General features: G+C 41.5%; 1 protein-coding gene across 1 annotated transcript in view; it reads right to left on the bottom strand.

The window, feature by feature from the left end:
• Dnah6 (dynein axonemal heavy chain 6) overlaps positions 1-18,105 on the bottom strand; it is a 317,890-nt gene that overhangs the window by 106,792 nt on the left and 192,993 nt on the right. The window contains exons 51-57 of the mRNA XM_008840298.1: positions 15,972-16,233; positions 14,103-14,226; positions 13,398-13,594; positions 11,573-11,776; positions 10,684-10,809; positions 6,019-6,183; positions 4,773-4,840 (exon numbers count right to left, since the gene is read on the bottom strand). Of these exons, the coding sequence (XP_008838520.1) occupies positions 4,773-4,840; positions 6,019-6,183; positions 10,684-10,809; positions 11,573-11,776; positions 13,398-13,594; positions 14,103-14,226; positions 15,972-16,233 (1,146 nt within the window). The remainder of the gene's footprint in view (positions 1-4,772; positions 4,841-6,018; positions 6,184-10,683; positions 10,810-11,572; positions 11,777-13,397; positions 13,595-14,102; positions 14,227-15,971; positions 16,234-18,105) is intronic.

The following is an 18,105-nucleotide window of genomic DNA, read 5'->3' as shown; positions in this document are numbered from 1 at the left end:
TCTCAAATAAACCTTATCTAGAGATATATTTCTTGATCTGTTATGTATAATTTGTCAGTAGATTGTAGGAATAATATGGTTCCCTCTGGTTTTCGTGACTAGCTAGGCATTGTTTCTCTCTTGTATCGTCTCACCCCTCTATCATGATTTTCCCACTTAAGGTGCCCCCACTTCCCCCCTTTCTTCCTTACTAATACCCTTGCTCCTATGATCCTACCTCTGTTGAGTTTCTTCTTATTGGTGTGCTCTGTAGCGGGGTATTTGGAGTCCTATGTAGCTGAATCTGAAAGCGCGATATCCCTGATTTGCTGGGTTGGCATGGTGGCTCTTCACAGGCCTGAAGGCCTGTTCTGGTTGTTTTTTTGGTGTGTGTGTGTGTGTGTGTGTGTGTTTGTGTGTGTGTTCATGTGTGTGGGTGGAGGTCACAGACCAACCTCCAGTGTCCTGTGGTGTCATTCCTTAGGCATGCTAGCCACCTTATTTTATTAAGAAAAATTTCTATTGTTATTACATCTGTTTGTGTGTGTGTGTATGTGTGTGTGTGTGTTTGTGTGTGTGTGTCTGTGGGTGTCTGTGTGCATGTGCATGAGCATGTACATGCCAGTAGAGGGCAGAGGACAACGTCTATCATGTGGGTTCAGGAGATTGAACTCAGGATATCAGACTTGGTGGCAAGCACCTTCACCAACTGAATCTCTATTTTATTTTTGAGACAGGTCTCCTTGGCCTGGAGCTCACCCATTAGGCTAGGCTGGCTGCTACCTGTCCCTACCTCCCCAGCATGTGCCACCCTATCTGGCTTTTTTATGCACTTCTAGGAGTTGAACTCAGGTCCTCTTGCATAGCAAGCATTTTATGGACCAAGCTGCATATTAGTTCTGATTCTTTCACTTGTGTGTCAGAGATCTGGTCCCTGCCACAGTTCCCATGACATCTACTTGTTTCACAGGGAGTCTAATGTTCATCTCTACCAAGCTGAAAGCAAAAGTGGAACATTCTTTTTTTTTTATACTGACATGGAAGATTATGACATCTTACTACCTCACTGAAGCAATTCTTTGGTTTTGAAGTCTGAAAAATACATTTATTGTTTGTATTAATAATAAGTGAATTTATTTTTAAAACAATGAAAAAGATGAATAAGGTACAAGTGGCATTTTATCACCTCCATCTCCATACCTTAGAGGTAACCAGATACCCTAAATGCCCTTCCTTTTGATGGACCCATGAGAGGGCTCAGTGGGTAAAGGTGCTTGCTGCTGAGCCTTTTGATCTGAGTTCAATCCCTGGGACCCAGGAGGTGGAGGAGGAGAATCAAACTCTTACAGGTTGTGCTCTGGTCTCAACGCTTGTGTTGTGGTGTGCATGTGTGCCATAGTGCACACACACACACACACACACACACCAATAATATATAATAAAAATTAAAACATAAAAACACTTCCTTTAGATATATATATGTATATGTGCATAGACATGAAATAAGCTCAAAGATAAATTGTTAAAATCATACTGTAGGGGCTGGAGAGACGGCTCAGTGTTTAAGAACAGTGGTTGTTCTTGCAGAAGACCTGGGTTTGACTCCTAGCACCCACATGGCAGCTAACAACTGTCTGTAACTCCAATTCTAGGGGATCCGACAGCTTCTTCTGTCCTCCGTGGGCATTGCATGAAACGGGTGCACTTACCTACATGTAGGTGTAACACTCATACACATAAAATAAAATAAAAAATACTGTAAACAGTATTTATAGTCTGATACCACATTTCACATTTTTTTAACATATTATTTTTATTTTATGTGTATGAGTGTATTGCTTGCATGTATGTGAGCGCACCTGTGTCATGCAATGCTGTGGAGGTCAGAAGAGGGCTTCAGATTCCCCTGGAACTGGAGTTAAGGATGGTTTGTAGCTGCCATGTGGGTGCTGGGAATCGAACCCAGGTCCTCTGCAAGAGCAGTCAGTGCTCTTAACTGCTGAGCCATCTCTCCAGTCCCCATGATACCACATTTTAAAAAAGGCCCTCTAGTTAGTTGTGACTTATAAGGCCTGATGTGATATCTTCGGTATCTTTGAGTCTGTAAGAGTGTAATGTCAGAATCCAGTTGCTGTTCAGGGCCACAGTACCTGCAGCAGCTCTTCCTCTACCCACAAGCACCCTACTGAGACACTGTCTGTGAGTCCTTAGCTAGTGAATTTCCAGTTTCTCATGGGGAAGAGAGTTTATGTCAAGGGGCCTTAGTGGCCTAACCTTCTGCTACCTTCCCTGCCTCTGGCCTGGGAATGAGAGAGCCTCGCTGAAGGCTTATGTTGTGAAACTCCCCTTATCCTCATCCTCAGAAAAGTACAAGAGACCCCACTTCTGCCACATGGGCCCTGATTTCCTCTCTCCAGACCCCTTCCCCCACACGCATCTGTCTCTGATGTCTGTCTGGCCTGAACTCTCTTCAGAGTGCCTGCTGGGCTATTGTCTATTTGACTATCTATGGCATTAAATAAATCTTGTGGTCTCAAGGAACAATCCCTCTCTTGGAGACCTTTCAGTGCCTTTCTAGTCCTCAACATAGTGTGTTGTGCTAAATATTTGTCGTCCATGAAACAATTCTTGACTGCATCTACACAAAGCTCATTCCCCCAACTTGCTCCCGGGTCCGCCCCGTCTAAGCATGGGAACTCAAGCCCTCTGTTCCCAGACATTCATCTTTATTGTGTCACCTTTGCCAGTACCCTGCTAGAAGTTTTAGGTGAATTAACTCTTAAGCCTTTGAATGCTTCTGCGAGGTGGACACTGGTTCTCCTAGCTCCAGGAGAGCTTCACTTCCTGAGGCTACAGGACTTTGAGAAGTGGAACTGGGTTTGTGCTGAATCTGCTGCATCAAGAGCCTCCTCTAAGACTAGCAGTCAGTGACGTGCTGTCAACCCACTGTTTATTATGCACATGCTGAATTCAGATGCCTTAAAATCATTATAGGCAGAGTATAAGGAAGCAGCTCAATTTCATTTGTTTAAGGAATATTTTCAGAAGAGAGGGCCTCAAAAAGAAATGAAATAAAAATGAGCTCAGGAAATAGCCTAGAGAAAAAAGAATCAAATTTATTAAGAACAGAACAGGATTGCCAAGAAGGGTGAGTTAGTGTCGGGAAGAGAGGGAGACAGGAGGAGGTGGGCTGCCTAGTGGCTCCATGGAATTTGAAAAAGGGCCTTGTCCTATCCCAGAGGGACTGAAGAGCTGTGGTTGGCAGCTTGAGGGGGTGGTGTTAAAAACGTGTGTGTGTGTGTGTGTTTATGTGTGTTGGTTAAATACAGCCATGCACTGTATAATGGCATTTCAGTAAACGATGGACTGAATATGGAACAATTGTAAGATAATGTCACATAGTGATGTCACTCACTCTTCTTTGTAAAATCACACTCTGACTTTCGCAACAACAAAATTGCCTAATTTCATATTTCTCAGAATATATCCTTAGGTTGTACATGTTTACATATTAAACATAAATGTAATTAGTTTTAATCAACATTGACATTATTATTATAATAAATAATAAAAATTTTGCATCTTGAATTTCTTGGCTAATTCCTTTAATGTTCTGTTTTGTTTCTTTGGGTTTCTTTTTTTGAGAAAGAGTCTCATGTATCCCAGGCTGACCTTGAACTTGCTTTATAGAGGATGGCCTTGAACTCTTGATCCTCCTGCCTTTACCTCCTAAGTGTTGGGATGTGAGGGATGTGTCATCATGTCTAGTTTATGTGGTGTGAGGGATAAAACCCAGGGCTTCTTGCCTCCTAACCAAGCACGCTACCAAACTGATCTGTCTCCAGCCCACAATGAAGAATTTTTTTGAGCTTTTTGGGAGGGCGGCAGCCTGTGTCTCATGTAGCCCAGACCAGCCTCCAACTATGTATGGAGTTAAGGAAGACCTTGAAGGACTACAGGCCTGTACTATCAAGTCTAGTTTCATAGGGTTCTGGAGACTGAACCCAGGGCTTCGTGCATGCCAGGCAAGCACTCTACTGAGCTATATTCCCAGGGTTCTGGGTTAAATCTGAAGATTAATATTAGCAACTCACAATTTCCTTTTTGGGAATTGGGATTTAATTTTGTAGCATATGCCAAGGGAGGATATTTATTTTTGTGAGGTCTACAAATGTAGGCATGGTAAGTACACTCACAAAACATGTAGAGACCCATGAGACAGGAGCACATATGTTTGGAATGGCTGCTTTTGGACAGACATAGAACAACAATTTCTAAGAACAAGAGAATCACAGATTTCATTAATTTACCAAGATGGGCAATCCTAGAGAAGGGAAGAGGGGGATAGGCTGCCAGGCTGCCCTACATGCTGTGTATGGATTCAGGGATCTCCTTGAGAAGTCTCTGAGCAGTGGCAATGGGCAAGAGCTTGGCTGTTTACTCTCACCTGTTTGAGTCATTCAGGGTGTTTTTACACATTGGAAGTTTTTCCTTGTCAAAATTTCCAACTGGAGAGATGGCTCAGTGGTTAAGAGCTCATATTACTCTTGCAGAAGATCCAAGTTCTGTTCCCAGCACCCACACTGAGCAGCTCACAAATACCTATAACTTCAGTTCCAGGAGATCTGATGCCCTCTTTGGGTCTCTAAGGACAACTGCACTCACATGCACCTCCCCCCTCCCCTGCCAAAACACATGCATGCACATAATTAAAATTAAAACTAAGTCTTAAGAAAACCTCCATATTAGGAAATCCTGGACCATCAACCTGCCTCCCCCACACTCCCTTTTACCTCAGCAGCTGGTCCTCCAAACCTGATTTAGTCACAGTGAAATTGATGATGGTGACTTTGATGCACACCTGGAAGAGAAACATGGAGCACATGAATGGTGGGTGCAGACTGGCCATACAAGGAGAGCTAGCTGCTTTCCTTATCAGAGCACAGCTTCCTGATAGGAAGAGGTAGCTCAAGTTCGATTGCATACAACCAACCCACATAGTCTAAGCACAATGTGGCTTTCAAAATTCGAATACCATTTTCCCTAGCAGCATGAGTGATGATCTTTTTCCTCAGCCCTGACAGTTACAGGATCCTATACAATGGTTTAAGAAGAGGTGAAAGGTTAGGAGCAGTATTTTAGAATCAACAGCTTGGGTTTGAATTCCAGCTGTACCTTCTAGTGGATGTATAATGTTGGGGAAGCTCTCCATCTGTGTTGAACTTTAGCTCCTGATAGTTAAAAGTTGTGATTATAGGGTTGGAGAGATGGTTCAGTGGTTTAGAGCACTGGCTGCTCTTGTAGAGGACCCGGGTTTGATTCCCAGCACCCACATGGTGGCTAACAACCATCTGTAACTCCAATAACAGGGGATCTGATGCCCTCTTCTGATCTCTGTGGGCATTATACAACATGCATACACTTACATACATGCAGGCAATACAGTCATACACATAAAATAAAAATAATAAAATAATTTTTAAAAAGTTTTGATAATGAAGAATTTATAGGTGAATAAAGGATTCACAAGATATTAGGATCACTTAGTTATAACAACATATATAATGCCTTTGTTAAAAATGAGCTATTATTACAAGCAAAAAGAACTTTACACATTTCCCTTCAACAGGAAGTTTTATAGGAAATTGTTATTATGCCATTGTAATATTCTGACATCACTTGAATAGATGAACGGCAAGGAAAAGGGAAAAATGACACCTTCCACCATCTCTCAGTACACCTCCTGGACTTCTGGCCAATAATTCTCAAGTATCACCAAGTCACCAGTGTTTTCAAATAGATGGTCATTTTATTTTATTTGACATGGGTATCTGAGCAGTGCCACAAGGCAAGACATCATTCTGGGGATTGATTGGGTGGAGATTTGAGTCACACAAAAGCCGGGTGGTGAAGATGGGGAATAGGAAGAATAGAAGAGGATTGCTCACTGATCCCTGGAGGTGGGACCCACCAAGTTTTAGAGACTCAGTATACATCATAATTCAGTTGGGTGGGAAGTTCCAGACTAACAGTTCATACCTCAGGCAGGTAGTGGGGATTCGGCATTTTGGTTGTCATATAGAGCCTGAAACTTTTGTCATAATCAATGTCAGAGTTTCCAAGGCGGATGAGTAGTCGCCCACCACTGACAAAAGTTTGTTTTAAAAGAATGGGTTCTAGGGCTGGATCCAAAATTTCTTTGAGCTTAAGAGTGGAAACAAACCATATAAAAAGAAAGGAGTTAAAATAGATGTCATCAACTTGCCAAAATTCCTTGAAGGGATTCAAACTTTACTATAAATGAGTATTCACACACCCCCAAGTGATCATGATTATTATTGTCCTTACATTGCCTCTTAACACTGTATGTTTTCTGATTTTTAAAAAAATCAATTGTCTAAAGGAAAAACAGCACACAAAGTATTTAGAACACTCTTATTCACTACTCTTTTCTGTGAAAAATAAGGTAAGAGAGGAAGGTTAGGCGCATGAACTCACTGTAGGTTCACCTATCCCTTAGCCATCTCCAGACATATGCAGGTGACCCACTCTTCAGTGGTCCCCAGACAGGTAGGTTTGTAAATCTTATAGTTGTTCTACTTAGGGGTTAACCAACTACATCCTGTAGGCCGAATTTGGACCCCTGTGGCTTCGTTTTGTATGTGTCTTAAGTTGAGATTTAAAAAACAAAACAAAACCATTTTCTCCATGATGTAGCAGCTGAAATCTCAGCAGACCGCCAGAGAGTGCCTGTTTCAGCCTCCCTCTGGCATAGGGGCTGAGAACTCAGGGGACCACCTGAGAGCACCTGGATCCTGCCTCCACGTGGTGCATGAGGCAAGCAGCCTCTTTCCATAAGTTGGAATATTTTACATAACTTCTTCAATGGACATCGTGTGCTTCTCCTTCTATGATGGATTACTTTATTATTTCTCAATGACTTCTAGGTCAATCCATGTTGTGACAAAGGGCAGAATTTCCCTCTTAAGAGTGAATAATATCATGGCTGAAGAGAAGGCTCAGCAATTAAGAATACTGAATATTCTTGCAGAGGACCTGGGTTCTAATCCCAGCACCCACATGGCAGCTAACAACTGTCCGTAACTCCAGTTCCAGGGGATCTGACAGCCTCTTCTGTCCTCCATGGGCACTGCATGACAGGGGTGCACTTACCTACATGCAGGCAATATACACATACACATAAAAAAGAGTGAGTAATATTCTATTCCATTTATATATATGTATATATATTATAAGATATACAACCCATGGGTATGGTTGCTTTCATAATGTACTATTCTGAACAATTCCGCAATGCACATATTTTCTAGGAGACCTTTGGGGGCCAGGATAGGAGAACAAAGAAAAGCCAGGGTGATCTGATCAGTGTCAATATATGCATGCATAGACTTGTTACACTCCTATAGTCCTAATGTCACAGCCTTCTAGACTTAGAATACCAAATTAGAATGTGTAATGTCATGTAAGGGAGACAAAGTGGCTGGAATGGTACAAAAGTCAAAATCTTCCTATACTTGGGGCTCAGTTTTCTGGATACAAATCCATTAAGTCAGTGCTATCAGTGCTAGTCACTGCTTCCTGGAAGAAGAACCCCAGCGTCCTATCTCCATGTACAAAGCTCCTGCAACACATAGAGTCTGTGCAAGATCTTGATTTCAATTCTGAGAAATACTCAGAAGATGGCTTGTCATAAGTAGTTGTATTTTTAATTTTGAAAGAACTGCTATGTTGTATTTTATGTAATTGTATCATTTGACATCCCTTACAATATGCAATAAAAAAGATTGGTTCCCCCCTGCCCCCAAAAAACCCAAACATTTTAAGTGATCAACAGATGACCCTCCTCTTCCCAAACCAAACCAAAATAAAGAAAAATATGTATTGAAGCTGTGTGAGGCTACAAAACCTAAAATCTTTACTATTTGGCCCTTTATTAAAAAAGTTTGTGGCCCTCCATTATTCTGCTTGGTGGTTATTTTATTTTATTTTTTCCTCAAAGTCAATGTGTTTGATGTTTTGAACTTGGGCATGGTGACATTACTGAAGGGATTTTGTCCACTGCTGTGAAAGAGGAAAGTTCCCCTTGGACCTCTTATGTCCCAAACTAAGAACACAGCTTAGGGATAACATAATTGTGCCAAAGACTTCTAGAGACTTTCCTCTCTCCTATGACTTCAGGCTTTGAGGAAGGCCTTAGGTTCATTCCAGCACCTTCCCTGTGTCAGCCAAAGCTTGGCTACATTGGGGACCTGATGCTTTCTGTGGCTAAAGTGGGGAGTATAGTAATCATTGTGGATTTCCTAAGCAGTCAAGACTGCTCAGATAGTTCCACCTTTTAATGCCTCAGTTACTCCACTGGAAAATGGGGTTGATAATAACTATTCTGTAAGGTTGAAGTGAAAGTTAATGAGTTAGCATACTAAGAACCAAATTTTGACTGTAGTGAACATCAACAAATATGAGGGAATACTGACATATTAATTATTATTCCTTGTCACCATTCAGAGGTTGCAGCTAAGTTACCCCAGGCCAATGTCATTTCTAAGCATCCTCAGAGAAAAGCCTACATAGGACTGAACTGCTCGCAGCCCATGCTTTTGTTTGTTTATTCTCTACAAAAACAGAATGGCAAATTACGGAAACAAAATGTGGTCAGTAGCCAAAAGTCCTTGACTTTTGCACATGCCCTGGCCTGGGAAACCCCTCTCACTGGACTTTTCCCCATGGCTGAGCTCAGACAGAAGTCACACCTTAAATCGTATCCTCTCTAGCCACCTGTCTAATTAGGCTCTGCGCTGGTTAGTTTTTATTGCCAGCTTCCCAGAGTCACTTGGGTAGAAGGAATCTCGGTTGAGGAATTTCCTAGATCAGAGTGACCGGTGGGTATGTCTGTGGGGCATTGTCTTGATTACTAATTGATGTAGGAAGGCCCAACTTATTGTGGGCCATAATACTTTTGGGCAGGTGGTCCTGGGTGGTATGAGAAGCTAGCTAAGCATGAGCCAGTGAGTGAGACAGCAAACAGCATTCCTCCACAGCTCCTGACTCCGGGTTCCTTCCTTGACTTCTGCTCTGACTTCCCTCAGTGATGGATTGTGACCTGGAAATGTAAAGCCGAATAAACTCTTTCCTCCCTGAGTAGTTTTGGTCAGAGTGTTTTATCACAGTTGGAGAATGAAACTAGAACAGGCTCCTCACCTCTTGCTGCCGATCTTTGCATCCTGCTTCTTCCTGCCATGCTCCTATTCAAAGACCTGTTCTTCGCCCCTTATGTTTTCTCATTCTCTGTTTACTGGTTTTGTTCCCAATTAGATTGCATACTATTGTCAGAGTAGCAAATAGCCCTATAAGTTTAAGACTGTAAAATCCCTAGTCTATCTGTTGGATGACCCATCTTTCCAGTTTCACTGGTCAATCATGTGGTCATAGGAGCACCCCTAGGAAGGCAGGTTCACCGTAAATTATGCTAAATAGATGGGTGGAATACCTAGTGTGCTAATGAGACAGTGAACTTTCCCTGCCTGGAATCCCACCTCTCTGTGCGGTGCTTCTGGACCCAGCAATGGACTTGTAGGTCTCTGTAACTCGGCCTACTTTAGAATTCAGAAAAGCATACCTCTCTCTCCTTTTCTTCTTCATATCCCTTTTCTAAGCATGCTTTCTTTTGATGCTTTGGGCTGCCCTAGCATCTTGTATTTCTTTACTTTTTCTCTAAAACTTCCTTCTCCCAGCCATATGATTGCCAGTCAGTCATATGCATCTGACCTCTATCTAGGCTCTAAACCTGCATGGCTTCATGGCTTTCTTTCCTTCCCCCGCCTCCATTCTCTTCCTCAAGGCAGCTAGTGAGACTACCAGCTCCCCTGCCCTGAAGAGTTTCTTTAAAATTCTAATAAAATTGTTCTAAAGCTTCTGTTTGGGTCCATTCTTAAATTCTTTTATGAATGAGACTAAGAACCCTCTAGGGGGCACTCTTTCTTCCCATTTCACTATCGAGGACAGGAACCCTATCTTTATTGCTTGCCGTTTGTTCTCAAATGTTTGTGGAATGAATGAACAATATAAGCTACATCATTCTTAAGAGTGATAAATCCCACAAGGGAGCATCTTGAATCAACAATCCACTCCTCTGGGGGACTGGGAGTGTAGCTCAGTGGGTAGAGTGTTTGCCTAGCATGAGCCTTGGGTTAAAGCTCAGTGCATAGACCAGTCATGGTGGTACATACCTGTAATCCCAGCAATCAGGAGGTAGAGGCAAAAGGACCAGCATATATACATGTCTCATGTATACATGAAACTGTGTCTCCAAAAGAAAATTCATTCATATAATTCATCAATCTAATTCTTATGCACAAGTAGAAAGTGATGTTTACACCCACTGAAATGTTTTATGGTGTGTGAAGTGCATGTAGACAGGGTTCCTGCTGGCATCACTGCTTTGAGTTTCTAAACTTTAAGGCTCACAGTAGGCCTGAGAATGAGCAGTGTTGGAAAGTAGAGACTCTTAACTACGAAACAGCAGAGTGGCCTTCAATTCCTTCAGTGTACTGCATCTGAAAATACACTGTTCCAGTAGCAATTGGCCTGACCAGTTTGAACATGGACTTGACTGGTGTCCTTCCCATAATGTTCCAGATATCTGACAGTTGGGAACTAACATGAGGAGGAAAGTGAAAATCGAACCTCTTCCAGTAAGACGGGTAAACCAAGTCGGATGGAATATTCAAGTATTTGTAAGAAATTACTGTCTGTCAGTTTAATGATCTTTAAACCACTTTTGCTTTCCTTGTTCCTTATCCAGCGGTTCGCCTGTGTGAGAAAGTGCAGAGAAGGGCATTTGCTTAGGAGGTGACTAACGGCTACAAAGCGGCAGTTTCTAGAATAAAGTTAGAATTATTCAATCTAAGTTAGACTGGAGGCATAAAAACAAAACAAAACAAAAAATGAAGCAACCAGAAAAACCTCCTCTCCCCAATAAAAATTCCTTTTAAGGCCAATAATGTTCAGATTTACAACAAAGGAAGAGCCACCTAGGACAGCTTGGACCTCTGCTGTCCGACTTCATTTCTCTGGCTTCCTTTTCTAACCCTTACATAGTATTCAGGAAGGCAGCCAGAACTGTGCGAATTCCAGACAGGCTTGCCCTGAATTCTATCATACCCTGACCGTCCTGATTCCTCAGATTCTTTAGAAAAGAAGGCTTCATGAGTATAAATTTCTGTCTCCCGCAAAAATGAAAAGCAAATGGCCAATCTCCTAAACAAACCAGTCAAAATAAAGTTTGGAGAGTGCTTAAATAGATTGCTTTATGTTTGGCCAATATTTTCCATCCACAATTGCTTGAAACTTGAAACTGTTTGGTTATGGAGTGCCAGTGCCATTATCTCAATTAGTTTTTTCTTTTTTTTTTTTTTTTTTTTTTTTTTTTTACAAAGTGGAACAATTTTTGTAGCTTTTTAATCCATAGGATGAGGGGTTCAGAGTAGAAGACTTCTAAATGCTTGACATTTAAATTACCATAGTCTTAGAAGTATGTTAAAGTTTACTCTATCACAAGTGTCTGTTAGCACACCTGATCTTGGGGATCAATCATCAAGGGCCACCTTCTCCCCTGAGTGACCAAAATGCCATTTTCTGTCGATATCAAGTCTTGGGGTAGTCCATCTGTATTCCACTGCCAGATCTCATAGGGATTGCCCAGGATGTTAATGAGACTGAAGGAGGGGTCGATTGGGATCTCCAGGTATTGACAGTTGTCAATCCAGCATTCTATAAGCTGTATAAGGAAGAACATTCAGGAACACTCAGTAAAAGAGGGCACACAAAATATATTATGGAGGGTGAAGGATAAATGTCTCAGCTTGGAAAGCCCCAGCTAAGTTGAGAAACCCCAACCCCCAACCCACCGACTGTACTGTCTGAAAAAACATGTGCCAGACTCACTGTCCCAAACCCTCAAACCATACCACCAGCATTTATTGTCTCAAACACTCAAACTATAAAAAGCCCGATAACTGCAGGAAAATACCTGATCTTTCCTCCTAAGCCCCATAAAAACTGGGACCAACTGTGCTTCAGTGCTTCAGTTTCAAACCCGTGGAAAAACTGTGATCCTTCATTCCTCTTCAGAAAGAACAATCTGTTCCTGGGATCAGTCTCATCTTTCATTTTCATGTCCTGATCAGTCCTGATCTATCTAACATTTTCTAACAGAGGGAGGTAGGAAGCCAGTGGCTGTAGAGCTGCCTCTACCAATCTCCACAGTGGTGCTGGCATTAGAACACGGAGCACAAAAGTGGCCTAAAAACCAGGGGATCTGATGCTAGAAGTATGTCATTAGCTACAAATCTGAGTATGTTATTCCCACATGGACCTCAGTTTTCTCATGTGTGGTGGCAGTGATGGGGTTGTCACTGATTTTCCAAATGGGTACTTTGTCTTTGGAGAGTCTGGAAGCATGTGGAGAAGTCTGGGGTGACCACAATGACTGAGTAGCACTAGCAGTCAGTAACTGGGGGATAACACCATTGCCACAGAAAAGAACATGACTGAACCAGAGGACACCTGAACTCTCTCTGAGTCTAGGTGACTTCCAGACTAGGTTCCACAACTCAGGGATGAAGGTAAACATTTTTAGGAAGTCATTTCATAAAAATAACTATGGAATTTTTCCTGGTAATTTAATTCTCTGGTAAGTACATGTAGATAGAAAATTTATGCCCTGATAAATGAGAAACTACATTTTTAAATATAAAGACAAAAGACCTAGAATCCAGGGGCTAGAGAGATGGCTCAGTACTTAAGAGCACTTGCTGTTCTTACAGAGGACCCAGGTTCTATTTCCAGTCCCCACACCAGGTAGCTCACAACTGCCTGTGACTCCAGTTCTGGGGGATTTGACAGCCTTTTCTGGCCTCCATGAGCATCTGTATGCAGGGATGCACATACCCATACACAGACACACACTTACACACAAAATAAATAGGTTAAAAACAGTTAAAGTCCTAGAAACCACAGATTCACCAAATGTCTTGCTCTTTCCATCCTGCCAGCTCTCTGTACCTGTCCCGTCCCTTCAGGACACTTCATCCCTGCTGGCAGAAGTAATGGGAAGGCAAGGACCTTACTATACCCTTTCTGCTCTGCAGGATCTTGCGTTGAGTGATGAATATCTTTCCAAAGTAGGAGAAGGAAAGGGAGAAACATGTTAAGGGAAGCCTACCCGCGTGGGCTGTCACTGGCTAGTGGAGAGATGGAGCCCATAGAATAGGCACATATTTCTGCCTGTGAACCACTATGGTGGAGAACCTCCATCTAAACTGAGGAAAAGAAATCCCCAGCATCGCACCCTGGTTTCATCCACCTCTTTCTGCTCTATGCAAAGTGGGCTTACTTACCAACTGCCGATACTGTGCCGTGAAAGCTCCGTAATAAGCCACACAAGCCGCAGCTATGAATACGTTCCCAATGATGTTTGCTATCTCCTCTTGGAATTTCTCTATGCTTTCTTCCCATCGAACCTGCTCATCTCCTAACGCAGCCGTCAGCTTTCCAGCACGGACCAGGCGTGCTTTGGTAAGGGCCATGTTCTTTGCTAGAAAATTTTGAGAACATTGGGTGACATTATTCAATATTTTCCTAAATTATTAGAAGTTGACAAACTTGCTTTTGGTTTCCAGAAGAGGTAGTGTTATTTGATGAATGATGTCAGCTCATCTCTATGAAATCTCACACTAATTTGACATCCATTTACATTTCACAGCCAGGTGTAGGTTAGACTCTTCCAAGCTAAGAACTTCTTGTGATCGTCTTACTCTGGCTGAAGACAGGTACACTCTATTGTCCAGAGTATTTATTTTCAAGACCAAAGTCATGCATTGGTTTGAGTTATAATGTAAAATCCTCCAACAAGCCTTTTCATATGTTGGATGCTGAATATATACAATACCTGCAGTTCTTTTCATCTAATACTAGATGGTTTATGAAAGAAGGCCAATGGAAATATGTGCTAGACTGAAGGTCAGCTCTGACTGCCTGAGAATGCTTCCTGCTTTTGAAAACTGGGCCTTTCCTGTCCAAAGCAAATTTTATGAGTTACTTACCCAGACTTTCTTTCTCATTCACACCTTTGTCATATTCATCTTGTAAGGTCTTTATTTGATCTTCCACTTGTTTTAGTAATGCTTGCTTTCCTTTCAGGGTAGCCATTGTAACATCAAGTTCAGCCTAATAAAAGTGAGCAAACAGGTTCTAGCAGGTTGAATTTTCTATCTATAATATTGATTTCAATTTATATTTTATGTTCTTTTTTAATGTGTTCAAAAACCACTTCAGATGATGTAACTTGGGCTAGAAATGTAGGTTGGTAAGGTGCCTGTCTAATATGTGTGGAACGGAACCCTGGGTTTGAGTCCCAGCATTGTGTAAAAAAAGGCATGGCAGTGTACTTCTGTGATCCTATCACTTGGGAGATGGAGGCGGGAGGACCAAAAATTCAAGGTTATCCTTGGTTACATAGCAAATTCTAAGTCAGCCTGGGTTGCATGAGACCCTGTGTCAACACATACACACACACACACACACACACACACACACACACACATATGAAGTAAAACATAAGACTAGAAGCAAACAAAAGAAAATAAAAACAAGAATAATGCCCAACAAAATAAATCATAAAAAGAATAGAGAAACACGTAATAGTTACCATAATAGGTTATGATTTTACATGATGAAATAAATTGAGATTACATGGTGAGGACTAAGTTTTCCTTACTAGTTCTCCATACTAGATGCCTTACCAATTATGCCCACAGGTCACAGATAGCCTGTTGCTTATTTATAAGCATTTTTATTCACATATATTAATTATATAATGAGTTTCATTATGACATTTCCATACATGGATATAAGGTGTATTTACTACCTTCATCTCCCATTTCCTCTCTCGGCCCTCTCCCATTGATCCTCTTCCTCCTTCTAACTTGTCTTCCTTCTCATGTCTTTCATTTGTAATGACCTAATGTCCAGGAGCATGGGTATCCTACTAGGGGACACAGGACGTTGTTCCTTCTCCCAGCAACTGTTAACTGCTGCTGCTTTTCTGGTAGAGTTTGTGAGTTAGGACTGCTTCTTCTTTCTTCTTCCTCCTCATCTTCCTCCTTCACTCATCCTCCTCCTGCTCCTCTCCTCTTCCTCTTCCCCCTCCCCCCCTTCTTCACTTTCTCCTTCTTCACTGTGTTTGGGATTTAACTCAGGGCTTTGTGTATACTACACAGTGTTCTCACCGAGTCACATCTTCAGCCTCTAAGACCATTTTTCATATTTTGTAATAGAAAAAAATCAAAAGAAGAATGCTTTGTGACAAGATTTCACTTGTGTGAAATTTGAATTACAGTGCCCATTATAAAGTTATGCTGGGAAACGCTAATTCATGGATGTATTGCTTGTGTGTTGGTTGGTTCTGTGAGGTCATCTCAGAGCTATAGTACTACTGTTCACTATCTGGATATTTATAGAAAACTTTTGTTTATTCCTGCTCCACAACCAGAGCCCATTTGGTAACCTGTTCCACTAAAGGTTCGTTCTTTGTTCTTCTTGAGGAAACTAAGGATTCTGTCTGATTGCGAGTTAAGTGGTCCTAACACCCAAGACGACATCAGTTGAGAAACACAGACTATTAAACACGAGAGACTACCAGGCACTTCAAAGGCACCATACAAATACCCTGCCCCCCATGAATATATTAAGTAGATGAATCTATTCAAGACTCACTTTTCTCTTATGTTAGAAAAGGGATGATTTTAGAGGAAATTTCTAAAAGAAACTTTGCCTGTTATTAAAAATGAGCTATTTTCAAGAGCACTACCACTATCCATCTCTCATAGGAACACAGTGGCCTCTGACAGAAAGTGTGAATGATGGTTGGCCATGGCCTCCACTCCACGAAGAACCCAATACAGATAACATACCTGGGCAGCACTGAGCTTTTGTCTTTTTGGTTCAACTTCCTTGAGCACCTGAGAGTACAGATCCATGGCTCTCACCCACATGCACATGGATTTACAGGCTTTGGACACTTTCTCCACTTTTTCAGGCACAAAGTCAGGATTGTTGATATACTTTTGAAGCTTTGCCAGTATTTGAGGTTTTATGTTTTCCTTATCATACTCTAAAAGCCGTCGTAGAAAGTTAGAGTCACCAAGAAATTGCTTTGCTGTTGACCAGTCAGGCCTGAAAGACATGGCAAGTTGACAGCACTGTAATCAAGGAACGTAAGAACGCAGGAGATGATTTCCACAAGAACATTACAGTATTATCCCAGCAGGTGGGAGTTTAACCTCAGCACGGCACACTTAATCCACAGGGAGAGAAAATTAAATGATTCAATTTTCACAGCCTAGATTTGGCAGAGGATGGATTATAAAATAATAGAGTTTTAGAAATCAAGTCATTACAGAAACAATAGTGTTTAAGAAAAAAGATTTATTTTTTATTAATTATACGTATATATGTGTATCTGTGGGAACATGCATTTATAGTACCCACAGAGGCCAGAAGAGGGTGTCAGTTCTGAGTCTAATCACTCCAACAGCTATCAAAATACCTAAAAGCAAATCCTGAATCTATCACTCTCAAGTCCAGCCTTGGCAGATGAAAGAAAAATGAGGAGGAACCCAATAGAGGGATGCTTTTGGAAGCCCTTGTCAAGAAATTCCAATGGACTCTCATATGAACATTTGAAAATTGTCCTGTTCTGACTTTTTTCTAGTTCCCTGTCTAGAACTTGTAATGCTAATTACTCTTGCCTTTACTTCTCCTTCACATCTCCTATTCACTATTCAGACTTTCTTTTCCTCCATGAGACAAGAGTTACGCAATTTGGGAGTCTTTTAGATAGACCCACTGAAGGGGTACTCCAATTGCCTTACCCTGTATCCCTGTTCAGCATGCAAGAAGCCAGAGCAGTCTGGGTCCTGATTCCCTATTGGCAATTTGGGTAACCCCTTCAAAGGATGGTGTGGGAAGGATAGGAGGTAGGAATTAGCTAGGCAGTTAGGGTGAAAAGATCCCAAAGAAAAGTAGCCAGTTTCTTGGCTAATACAATGTCCTTGGGCCTCTTAGCAACCTACTCCGTTCCAAAGGCCAAAAATGTTGAAAATATTTGGGAGCTTTTATCTAATCCTTAAAAGATTTTAGGTTACCTCTTCAGAAGGGGTAATGTTAGAGTAGCCAAAAGTCCCATAAAAAAATTAAAGAAGAAAGACTATATGAAATTATTAGAAAAAAGTGATGGGGAGATATGGGAGGAATTGGAGGGGAGGGAGTGGGCATGGATTGGATCAAAACACCTTATATGCATGTATGAAATTCTCAATAAATTATTTAACAGATTTGTTTTTTATTAATTATACATATGTATGTGTGTCTGTGGGAATGTGCATGTGTAGTACCCACAGAGGCCAGAAGAGGGCGTCAATTCCCCTGGAGCTGGAGCTACAGGTGGATATGACTACCACCTGACACAGGAGCTAGGAAGTGAACCTAGGTTTCCTGGAGAAGCCTCAGGCACTGTTAGCCACTGAGCCATCTCTCCAGCCCTAAAACTATAGTTTTTATTTCAAAAATGCCTTAGGCTCCCATGCATTATCTCCTTTGCCATAGCTTTGACCTTTAAGCTCTCTTGCCAGGATGCTGCAAAAATCATCTTCTGACTAGACTTTGTAGCTTTGGTCAACCACAGTTTTAAAATGTAAGACATTATAGAAACAATATATTTTAAAATGGTTTGTTTTATTTTATTTTTAATTATGCATACAATGTGTGGAAATGTGTACTTGTCCATTATACTATAATTTTTTTTAACTAAAAGAACTGTATTGGAGAAAATTTGTAAACTACATGTTGTCAAGAGAAAATGTTAAACCTCTTTTGTGATGAAATCCATCCCATTCTGAGAGCATCATGGGTCTCAAGCTGTCCCCTAGGTCCTGCTCTCCAGCTGAGCATCAGCTCCTAAAAGTACCTGCTCACATCTGATCCTCCCCAGAGACTACCTGACCCCTACATACAAAAAAACAAAAAGTTTTACATCTTCCACCATTT

Source organism: Nannospalax galili, unplaced genomic scaffold (genome assembly GCF_000622305.1).
Source record: "Nannospalax galili isolate Female #2095 unplaced genomic scaffold, S.galili_v1.0 scaffold279, whole genome shotgun sequence".
In the NCBI taxonomy this organism is placed as follows: Eukaryota; Metazoa; Chordata; class Mammalia; order Rodentia; family Spalacidae; genus Nannospalax; species Nannospalax galili.
The sequence above is the reverse complement of the archived record's forward strand: the minus strand, read 5'-3'. Positions and strand labels throughout refer to the sequence as shown.